At 39.9% G+C, this 12,321-nt stretch overlaps 1 protein-coding gene across 1 annotated transcript in view; it reads left to right on the forward strand.

The window, feature by feature from the left end:
* Positions 1-12,321, forward strand: part of LOC113953324 (von Willebrand factor D and EGF domain-containing protein-like) — a 175,189-nt gene that overhangs the window by 126,485 nt on the left and 36,383 nt on the right. Inside the window, 1 exon segment of the mRNA XM_027656358.1 lies at positions 5,283-6,167. Within this exon segment, the coding sequence (XP_027512159.1) occupies positions 5,283-6,167 (885 nt within the window).

Here is a 12,321-nt window from a genome sequence, read left to right on the forward strand (position 1 = left end):
ACAAACTGTGCAGTGATGCAAAAAAATACAAAAGACTTTTAATGGGACATAAGCAAACACACTATCTCATACTGAGGTAATATTTTCTTTTATTCTTACATAGGATTTCAGCATCCCAGGACTGGAAAAGGACCTCCTTGATGGCAGAGTCTAGATCCCATTTGTGGAAATCATTTACTCTGAACACAGAGATACTCTTAAACAAGGTTTAGGGGGTGAGCTAACTGGAGATCCCAGGTTTTCTCCTCCACAAAAGTATTGTGTTACAGCAGAATGTATTTCATAGACACAAAACAAATTTGCCTTGCAAATTATGAATGGTGTAACAGAATTGTGCATGTGCAGCTGCAGCCACATTGACAAACAAGAGCCTGAAGCAGAGGAATAGTTTTAATCAGAAGTGGCTGAGTGATGCAGACTCCATAGACTATTCCCCATTGCTCACGATTTTGGTAGGTTAAGGGGAAGAAAATTGCTCACCAGATAGCAACATCAGCAACACAATCTCATTTTCTATCAGGCTGAAACAGCTCAGGGACAATGAACTAGATTTTCACCTTTTAATTTCATCATTAAAGCATCAAGTGAGTAAATTTACCCATCACAGAACTGGTGGTTTGAGAGCACAGATTTTACAAAGACTGAATACACATGTGCACATGGATACAGAGTCAGTGCTGACCTGTCTGGACGTGAAGCGTGGCAGATGCCTGGCTCTTGGAGCCCAGCAAGAGCTAAATAGCCTGGCTGGCTCCTTCTGTGTGCCTGTGCACAGCCAATGGCTTTCACGCAGCTCCACATTGTTTTCTGCTTTCTGAATCGCAGATTTGGGCATCTCTTACATAAATGTGATTGCTCACATTCTCTATTTCCACATCTTTCAAAGTGGGGCTTAATTTTTCCTGTGCCTACTTCCAGCGTGTTTTATGTTCACACACACAAAAAATTGAAAATATCACTTTTCAATTTTTTGCATAAAAAATAGATAAAGTATCATTAGGTCTAAACTTAAGCTCCTTTCTAAATTTATACTAATATCCCGGTCATAAGGAGTCTTTGAAATGCTTTTGTTTCTACAAATATAATCCTGGAAGTATACCCTTTGTAAAAGTTGGGAAGTCAAAACTGTACCTCACTTACAGAAGACTTGAGGAATTTAGTCTGAGAGTTGCTGCTTGTGATTGTAAGAGAAGATATGGTGACTGGGAAGCCCAACCAGCACCTAATGGGGGCAACTTCTGGATGCTTAAGAGGAAGGAAGGGAGTATCAAAGCTGTATTGCTGCATCTTTGGGGGAGGGAAGACACTAGGATATGTTTGGTTAGCTAAACAGAAGATTTAGGAATTAAATATACTCTGACTAGAGAAGAAAGCCATCCCAGAACTTAACGATATTAAAGAGCAAATTAGGAATTGAGGTAAAAACATAATTTCCCTGAAGCTCCTATTGACAGCTGCTCCGTTTCACCTTTGTTACCGAGTAAATGCAGAAAAAAACATTAACATGGAAACATACAGAAAGAAATGGAAAGGTCCTTAATACTCTGGTAGCAAGACTTCTTAGACCAGTGCAATTTTCTATTCTCTCTTGACATTTTAAATAAGATTTATGCGCTGGTAGATGTTTCAAATTTTAAATGATGGCCCACACTGTGTAATATGTCAAAAGAGCCTTTCTCTTTCGACACACTTCTGAATGAGAAATGTGCTGGACAGCAGGTACTACTAAATGTTAATAGCTCTAAAACTACACAAATTGTAAATTTATAGAATTGTGTTAATAATGAATTCTTAAACTATTCACAGAATTCTGAAGTAGTTGTAGCTTGAGCAGAATTAAAGGTGCCCATAATCCTCTGAAGTGACAGGCAGAAGTGGCCACAGCCAGAGGAGCTTGCTAAGGAGAAGGAGCCAGTCTCCACCTGAAGGGTACTGGTTCGAGGCATTTTATTAGATTAAAAGAGACACAAGCACTTGAGATTACATTGCAATGTTTATAGAGTCTCAGCCATGTCATTGCATAAAAAAAATTACACTTGCTTTTAAGAACCAAAAGGCAAGTTTCTGACTCTAAGCCATGAAGAGAAGCGTGGCAATGAAAGGGCAATAAATACTGATGTCTGCAGAAAGTTTAAAGCAAGTGTTTGAGGTGTCAGCTGATAGTTTGGGTCAGGATGGGGCTGTGCCCAAGGCACATGGTTTGTGAAGAAAGGTGTGAAGGTGTGTAAGTCTAAGGCCAACAAAGACTCCGGTGAACAGCAGCAAGGAATATGGCAACCAAACTGGTGCACCCTGTCCTAGGCAGAGCATGAAGTGTGTGCTGTTTCTCTGGGAACAGAAATAGCTGGGGTCAGAAGGGAATGTGATTTCCTCTAATTCAGGTCTGGATCCAACCTTTTTCTGAAAGGTAGTAAATGCAAATAAAAAAACCCAATCAAGCAAAAAAAAAAGAAACTCAGAAGAGAAAAAAATATATTGTATTTGTTCTCTGTATTTCAGAATGTTGATATCTCACCCTGCGTTTGAGAGATGTCAAGTGCCTTCCCTGTTTGTGAATGACTGTTTTCAGCAGGTTAAGTAGTCATTTCATTCCCTTTGCAATGAACATGATCCTCTTCATGTTCTTTAGTAGTTCCCTATAAAATGCAATTCAAGGGAGAGAAGAAGTCAGAATTTGCTGCCTTAGCAACACCATGATGACATTGGCAAGCACAAACCAGAGACCATGGTTGTGACAGTTCTGATTTGTGAGCTTGGTGTGAGCAGCACAAAATATCTGAAACACTGGGCAAACCAGGGCAAACCAAAGCCTGGAGGGTCACGTGGATGGGAAGTGTCCCAGTGTCGAGTTGGATGAGGGATGTTAAACCTGTGTCTCAGAAATCTGCCCTCTGTCACTCTTGTTCTAATTTTCCCCAGCTAGGAGATGACAGAGGAATCTGTCCTGGGGCCTGAACCATCCCAGCATTACTCTGTGCTCCATCAATATGAGTAGAGGTCCTGCCATGCACAGCAGGGGCAAAGCAGCAGGTTCTTGGTCAGGTTCTTGGTCTCATCTACCTCTGTGAAAAATAAACTCAGTTATTCCACTGCTGCACATTTCCCTGTTACTATAAGAAGAAACACTGACAGGTAGTGAAAATGTGTTTTTGTTTAGTCATATAACCTTGAGCACTTTGCCTTGTCATTTTCTCTGTTATTTTCATCCAGTCCAATATGTTGGCATCACAGGGGAAAACAGATTCACACACTCTGCATTGATAATGGGTTATACATTTGAAGATATTGATCAACAACAGGGAAAGTAAATTGAAGTAACACAGGATTTGAGAAAGCTGCTGACTACAGACAACTGATTGTGCAATCTTTTGGTTTACTTTCTTTGTTTTAGCTTATTTAGTTATCTGGAAGACTGCAGAAAGAAATTTTCAGGTATTCCAGAAAAAAATCTATCGTATTCCAATCCGAACTAAATTACACAGTGTAAATATCTGAAATAATGAAAGCTGAGAGGGCACTCTAGTTGCCACATTTGAATGGTGCCAACATCTTATGAGATTCAGTGGCCTCTACAAAGTGGATGAGGGACCTTGATCAGCACATGTCATAATGAACAACCAACCAAAATGTATCATTACTCTTCATTGGTAGTGTTATTTGAGATGTAAAAATTACATTATCACAGAAACACTCCCAACAGTGTACTCTCCCTTGCCTTAAAGAGAAAGATGAATCTCATTTGTGGGATGCGTATATCACCTATATCATCTGCTAAAGAAATAAAAGATTTCCCTTTCTCAGGTAGTCAGTCTGATCTCCTTACTAGTTACTCAAATTTAATTAGGAGGAAGACCCATTTAATTATGACACAGTGGAAGGAGCTCAAAGCTATAATCAGGGCTCATTTTGGAAATTTATCAGAGAGGTCATTCAGTCCTTCACTGTCATTCCTGTTGATTTCTGGTCCCTGAGTCAAATTTTCCAGGGGCAGTAATGATCTATTACCAATAATTTTCTATGGAGATATTTCTTTCATCTTCCATTCATTTTTTAAAATCCTTTGGCTTCTCCTATCCTTTCATGCTCTTCTTGCTGACATCCTCCCTGCTTCATCATCTCTTTTCTCCCATTCTGTGTACCTTATCTTTTATCAGGCTTACTTTGGACAGTGAAATCCTTCTATTTGCCTACTGCTCTACTAAATATCATGTATTTACCTACTGATGGCCATAGCTCCATCCAGTACCATTGTAAGACTCCAAAACATTATTCTTCAGGGCAATGGAGACTCGTCAGCTACCAGCAAAATGACACTGTTTATTGGCCAAATAAACACAACTTTGGCTGCCAGGATTTGCTTAGTCAATGCTCTAACTTTCATTTGACTCTTGCCAAGCATCTGAATCTCTTTCCTTGTTAACTATGGCTAAGTTCCACATCAATGGGAGTTTTTAGAAAGTGATTAATATTCATATTCAAAATAAAGAGGTACATCCTGCATGGGGTTAACCCTAGAACCAAGTGAGGTTTTCTGTCCAGGATCCAATATATTCCATATCCTACAGAATGAGTATGCCAGAACCGGTTAAAAATAGCTTCTTCCATTCATTAGTGTCAGCAGATGGCCATTAATCTTCCTGAAAGTATTGATTCAAACTACTCGTCTCCACTTTCCAGGCCCTTCACAGACTCCCCTTTGCCCATCTATCATCCCTCCTTACACAGCTGAAAAGGTGGCTGCTCTGGAACAAGTGGGTGACAGTAACAAACCAGCAACTCCCTTACACGCTGCCCCTCACGTCTGCAGGGAGCTGTACACAGCATCAACAAAGCTTTGCCATTTGTCTCCTTTAAATGCTTTCCTAAAGCTTCCCTTTGCCATAAGGACTACAGAAGCGTTACATAGTCATACACTGGACTAGAGTCTCTCTAGGACACAATCTTGCCAAGGACCATCTTAGCATTGTGTGCTTCTCCATCTCCAATATCTGTCTCTCACAAACTGCAATGTCTTGTCTCCTTGGCTTCAAGTTCATGATCTACCACCCTGTAAGATTCAGCATTGCAATTCCCTGTGCAGCAGCACCAGTGTCACCCATATCAGATAAAACCATGTCATTCCTATGTCAGTCAGCATAAATGTGCCCTGGCATCATGATAATTAACTCTTTTACTTCTAGAATCGATGTTCTGTTTTTTGTTCCTAAGCTAAGTGTTCACTGTGGTTTCTTTAAACTCCAGACCACCAAATTTAGCTAATGTAGATCTTCCTTCTGTCCTAGTTTCAAGATCTTCCCAAAGCCACGTGGATTTTCCTGGAAGAAATATTGAAGATGCAAGAGGCTCTCACCAGGAAGATGTATTAAAGACGTCAAGAAATGTTTTCTCCCTTCTTTCCCAAACCCAAATTCCAAGACAAGATATTACATACTTTTTGGAAAGAAACCCCACAGTCATTCACACTCCATCCCTTGCAGTGAAAAGGACGACTTCCCAAGCTCAGACATTGCCAGCAAAAAAAACTGATGTGGAGCTCACATCACCCAAGAAACAATCTTTTCTTGAAAAAAGAAATGATACACACATACCCCTTCTGCACGAGGAGCCAGACCCCAGAGCCCCAGCTGTCAGTGCGACACTCCAAACCCCTCTCCATTTCAAACAACACAAGCCAGCTACAACACAGACTGTTACTTCTCATCGCAACACAAGCGCAAGTTCATTCTTTGCAAGGCCACCTCCTGTTCAGCAAACTCGCTCCAAGTATGGCTATTCTCCCAGGAAATGGCCTGGTAGACTTGCAGTCTTGAGGACTAAAGCATCCCAAGATTTCCCAACAGAGCAGCCGAGAGCATCACCTTTGGCAAAACATCTCCCCTGCCCTTCCCACTTAATCGGTTCTTCTCTGGATACAGCTTCTTGGAGTGACCCAGCAGGGTCTCCTCCCAAAGCAAGGCTTCCAATACAGACCACAGCAGCCAGAAAGTTGTTCAGCAAAGCAATGGATTACGTGGAACTGTCCAAAACCAGCAGTGGGATGCATCACAAAGTGATGTGTGCTGATATGCTGTGCTTTCCTGATGTGCGTTGTGAGCCAGCTGAAGATGGAAGATTTAAATGTGGCCCTTGTCCCTCTGGATACAGGGGTGATGGGATTACATGTGAAGGTAAGGGGGAAAATCCTCTCTAAGGTTCTTTTATAACTTCAGGTCTAACAATTCTCCAAAGTAAAAATTAATTTTTATTATAAATTCAGAGATTTTTGTAGCTGGGATCATTCTGTTTTCAAAATCAATTATATTTCAAAATAAGAAACTAAGTCTGTAATTTTGAAAAAGCTCTTTCTGCTTACAAAAATGACATGTTTATTTGATAATATCTTATCTATTAAAACCAGGGACAGATTGTCATCTCACTTACTCTTGCGTTAAGGCCAGGTTCATTCTACTGAAGTCATCACATTTGAAAACAAATCAAACTTCTGTAGGAAAGAGTAAAATTGACTCCATTTCTCTATACAACACATATTCTATGAAAACTAAGTGTTCTACTACCTTACGAATTACTTGTAAATATTTATCTAATATCCTAAATATGAAACTGAGCTTGCCCTCTGAAATGTATAACACCAGAAGGGTTTTCACAATATATTGAGTTATTCATGAGACAGCTGAGAATACCTCTGTAAAACAATAGAATTGTGCACATTGTTGAAGTAATGAATTCCTTGACTTAGCTATCATTAATCACACCTTTTGTTGACATGCTTCTGATAAGTTCATCTCGTAACTGGCCTTTCACTGCACAAAGCAAAAGCATTTGCATCATCTGTTTCACTCTCTTTTCACAACTGGTGTCTCATGTTCCATGCCCAGAGCAGACAGGAGTAGGGGTGTCTCAGCTGTGATGTGCTGTGGAGGACCTTTCAGGGATTCCTTGCTGTAAACAAGGCTTTGTGGGGGTGTAAAGCCCCCACCATTGCTGCAGCCCTCTGAGCTCAGAGAACTGCTGGAGACAGTTTACAAAATGTACAAGAAAAGGTTACTATTATCTTGGGCACTATAATTTTCACCTGTTTGCACATTTCTGAAATGCCCTTTCTAAAGGACTTAAGGTTATTTGGCACAAAAGATCCTGTCTTTGACCTCTGTTTTATACCTGGAGATGGAAAAGCACCAACTAGCTACTAGAACTGGGAAGCCCAAAGCAAGCCTGACCACTGAACGACCTCCCCTCAAAGACCAGACCCAGGTACAAATGAATATTTACAGATGTGAATACACAGCTGCTGTGTCTGTGTTTAGTATGCCCATCAGTATAAGCCCTTAAAAGATAAATCTACCTTAAAATATAAATCTCCCTCTGTCTTTTACTATCTTGCAAGATGAGATGTTTTCTTCAATTACTGGTATTACCGAAAATCTCTCCGGAGAGTCCTTAGGATGAAATACTTTATTACCAACATCATTCTGTGTCTCAGGGCTTGATGACATGATACACAAACATCCTTTATTTGTCTCTTGTCACTGACTGTGACACCTGACTCAATAATTAGCCTGTCTGCTCCCTCATCTGCTTCATCCTGAGCTCCTCTGCCCACCTGTGGGCAGCACCTTGGAGCGTGGCCAGTAGCGTGAAGAGCACCCATTGTATCTCCAGCCATGGATGTCTCTTCCCATGTCAGAGGTAGCTGATTCATCATGACAGATGAGGTTGAAAAACGAGGATAATTTCTTGGATTAAGGCCTGTCATAACCTCAGCTATCATCACCTTACAATGTGGACACAATTGTACTGAATCCTTTCAAGACAGTGGCCCCCTCTAAGAACAGCAGGTAGGAAAACTGGGCAAGGGATCAAAGCTTAGATGAGACCAACATTTGCAAAATCTTCAGGCTTCAACACAACATCCTTGCCAAGTGAGCAAAAATGTCGACAGACTCAGACACTATTGATAGTTGTCACCTTCCCATTTGATATCCAAATTCACTGAGATAAAAGAAACAGCCCACTGGTAGCAAGTTTTAATACCTGTGGTGCTTGAGGCGATGTGACCTTTGTTTAATAAGAATGTCTGGAAATATTCTAAGATAATAAATACTTTTCTGAGTGGTATTTGTCTTGTGAGAGAATGTAATATTTTTTTTCCAGTTGTGCAGATTCAAAATCAGGCTCAGAGGACTTGCAGGGGAAAAAAATCCCAACATCCTGAAAATTAATTTCTCTTCTAATGTAAATCATAACACATTCTATATCTGTGATATTCTTATCCCTTTGGACAAGCCCCTCAGTCTCCCTGTTATGATTTAGTTGGAAGTCCTTTCCCTCTACTCTGACATTGGAATCACAGGCTCACAGGACCACAGGCTGGAAGAGATCCCTGGGGACTGTCAGGTACAACCTCTTACCTTCTTTTAGAAGAACTTAGCTAGATATCAGTGTGTTTTGCTTGCATTCAGGTATCTAAACTGAGATATGTTAGATCCTGTTAGCAATTTCCATTTAGATCACCCTATTGACATCTATGTTGTCTGTAAGAAGTAGAATCCTGTTTTTCCTCATCTTGCTTTGGTGCAATAAGGATTACAGATTCTTAATTCTTTTACTTCTGACAGCAACTACATACTCTGCAGATGAGGTGCAATGAAGCAGTTCCTCAAGGCTCTACTCATCATTCCCCTGGCCTTTCTTGCAGCTCACTAGCTTCTCAACTCTTAGAGCCCTCTCACCTCCCTGCACAAAGGCAATATGGCCATTTATTAGTGGCCTAAGGTCAAGACTAGTCTGCCAAACAGACCAGCTTTAAAAGCTCCATTTCAGAACATTGTTTTGGAGATACATTTTTGGAGATAGCTGGCATCACCTATACAAAAATAAAATATAAATAGGGAGGATCAGGCCTGAGGTAGTCCCCTGGATTATCCCACATTTCCTCTTGGAGAAAATGGTCTCTGTCTTTTGTGGAGTAAACTTAGCCAAGAGTTCCTCTGATGATGAAGGAGGTTGCTAAACAACTAATATTCACTCTGACTGCCATTTCCAAGGATATATGCCATAAAACCCCATGCATTACTGCAGTATACTTCCAGCAGTTTTACAGGACAGCACATATCACCTGCCAACATGCACTGCAAGAGCCTCAGAACGCTTACAGAGCTTTGCCCATTTCAGCTCAGCATGCCAATGAAATGAAAACCTAGTGCTGTAATAATGTAAAACAATTCCAATTCAGGATTACTTTCAGAACGTTTCCGACATTTTGTCTGGTTTATTACGAGTGGCACATGTAACACAGCACTTTATAATTTTTAAGGGTAATGCTCTGGAATATTTGTTAATGTTGTAATCACCCTACAGAGCAATTACTTGTTGTCCTGCCCATGTTCTCCACTCTACTACAGGGACACAGGCCTGAACTCTCAAAGATGCCGCGCAGGCTGGACAAGGAAAAGGAAACAAATGCTGTTGTTTCTCTGGTTCATTTGCCAGGGTCTGTGCATATGGCACTGCCCAAGAGAAGCTGTTGTAGTCCTTAAACTCCCCAGGGTTCCCTAAGGTGGAACACATCCTTTCCATTTGATAACAGAGTTGAATTTAATCAGTAACTCTGCTTTGGGCATAGCTTTTGGGCTTCTTTTTGAGACATCTAGACCTGAAGACTGAAGAAAGATAAGAATTTAAGCCAAATTTCTGGTCATCCTTTTATTTGTGTTTCCATATTTCCAAAAGCCTTTGATAGGTGTGTCCACCCAATCCTTTGGTAGGGAGTGTCTGGTCACTGAAACTATACATTTAAAAAGTCAGAGTCCCTATTCAGTAGAATGCAGATAATTATTTTGAACTATTTTGGATTAGGTTGATATTTAATAACTAGTATCTTTCTGGTTTTTTAGTAGTCATAAAAGAACTGCAGCATTCCTATGGAAGATAAAGTCATGCTACTTTAGAAATATTTTCTTAAAAATGTGAAGTCAGTAAAACTCTGGGATATTTTATAGGCTTTGCACTGTATTTTCTAAGGGAAGGTGTAGCCTAGAATAATAGGAGTCATGCTTTCTGCTCAAGAGTTAAAAACACAGCACTGCTTTGACATTAAAAAACCACTGTTTGAAGTAAATAATTTTTAAAATAACAGGAAAGATGGAGTAGCTGGGATAGCATTATGACCTCAGGATGAACAGCTGGATGAAATGAGGTAGGAAAAAATCAGGCAGCTGACATTTGTCTATTTCGACATTTTACACACAAAAAGATCTACCACATCAGACCAAAAGTCCTTCTCCTATCTCCAACAGCTACCAACAGCATTTGTCTGGTAGTATATGGGAAAGATATTGGGATGCTGTCCAGAATAGTCTCTCAGCAAGGTATGGATCATGTGCTTAAAAACATCAAGGTAATGCCTTTGAACATTACCCTGTTCACCCCTTCTGGGCCATGTCAAACTTCACAGTTTTCTATCCTAATCACCTAGGCATGTCCTTCCTAAGGACCTAATATATTCACTTGTTCTTTGTACAAAAGCTCTTCCATAACTTTGGTTATCCTTGTCACCATTTTCTGCATTTTTTCCCACTTTTACTGTATCTTTTCTGAGCTGGGGGATCAGACCTGCACACGGTATTTCAGATGCAGCTCACCATGGACACAGACCATAATAAAGTCTGACATTTTGTGCTTTGCTCATTTCTTAGCAATTCCTAAGACTTTATTTGCTTTTTTTTGACTGCAGATGAGCACTCAGCTGACATTTCACAAAATCCATTAGTACCACCTAAGCAGAACCAGTGTCTGCATTTGTATTCCCAACTTATTCAGTCAAGTTACTCTTGTTAATATTTTAGTTGCATAATGGGCATTTCTCTCACAAATGGGCTCCAGACTGCTGGACTATTTAAATATGCATATGAGTTATTTTAATTGCACTAATACATGCTTTCTTTCCTTTGTCTGAGTATCTTGCACGCAAAAGAAATGCTTCAGCCCACAATTTTCAAAACGAAAACCAATAACCTGTTAACTTTCTTCTCCCTTTTTCTACCCACCTTATGCTGCACATATTAAAACTTCATCCATTTAGGAAATTAGATTGATGCATCTTTGAAAGAAAATAAATAATGTACAATGAAACAATGTAGAACAGTGTAGATTCCTTCCAGTGAAGTTTGTCCTGACCTGACTGGTGTTCAAAATTTTAAGCAGGTAATGCTTTCACACTTCCAAGCCTGGCTTTAGTGGTGCAGACCCAGGAATTCCTGTGCTGGATGGCACAGGGAGTTACTCACTTGAGATGCCCAGCAATAACTCTGTCCTGGAAGACATTTGCTGATAAGGATACTGAAAATGGAGAAAACAACACAGCATCTAGTACTCCCGAGTGCCCCCAGAGTTATTGTAGAGAAACTTATAAAAAGGGTATGATCTCATTTTAATAGAAAAAAAAAAGAAGTTATGGGATATTTCCCAAAAAGCCTTTTCAAAGAAAACAATAATACACTTCCCCATTTTCATCTCCAGATTTTAAATTATAAACATAAACATACATACATTTGACAGCAAGATTGACCATTTGCAGCAGTGTTTTCCTCTTTGCTGTTATTTTATCCCATCCAAAACTGCTTAGTATAAAACCACTGCAATACCTTTCTACAATTTAGCAAATGCTTATGGAAAAAAAATATTCATTCCAGAAGATGAAAGACAGAAGTTCGGGAAAAAAAATCTGACACAAACAATATATTTCTATTACAGAGGGAAATGTCTTTTAGGTGAATATTACTCTCACATAGCAGCCAGTGCTCAGTTTTTATCTTTTGCTATTCCCCAGTAATAGAACAGTTTTAAACATTTTACTATTAAATGTCACCATAAGAGCTAAATGTTTTAATATCCAAAATACCATGTTCTTTTCTGACAGTTCAGATGCATCTTGGAATGTGTAAAGGCCAGATGGAAAGTATTCTATTCAAACGGACACATTTGCTCTAAGTGCTACATACAAACCACACTGAAATAAAGCATAATATGTTTGAATGTCACTGTGCTTGGCATAGCATTTAGGCACCTGGAGGCTTTATACAACCATCATCCTACAGGAAAGGCAATCATATTTCACGTACTTTAAAGAGTGGTACGTTTTTCCAAGGTTTTGTACTCCCCTAACGCCACACAGATAATATTAAGCATTTCTACCCCCCCTTAGTTTCTAATTGCAAAGAAATCCCTTTATAAACAACCCCTGTGCTTACCCAAGCCCAGGGGAATGGGAAGGGTTCAGATGGATGTGTGTGCAGCAGCACCCTCCTTTCAGAGCCCTACACT

This window comes from Corapipo altera, unplaced genomic scaffold (assembly GCF_003945725.1).
Source record: "Corapipo altera isolate COAL_440 unplaced genomic scaffold, ASM394572v1 68, whole genome shotgun sequence".
NCBI lineage: Eukaryota > Metazoa > Chordata > Aves > Passeriformes > Pipridae > Corapipo > Corapipo altera.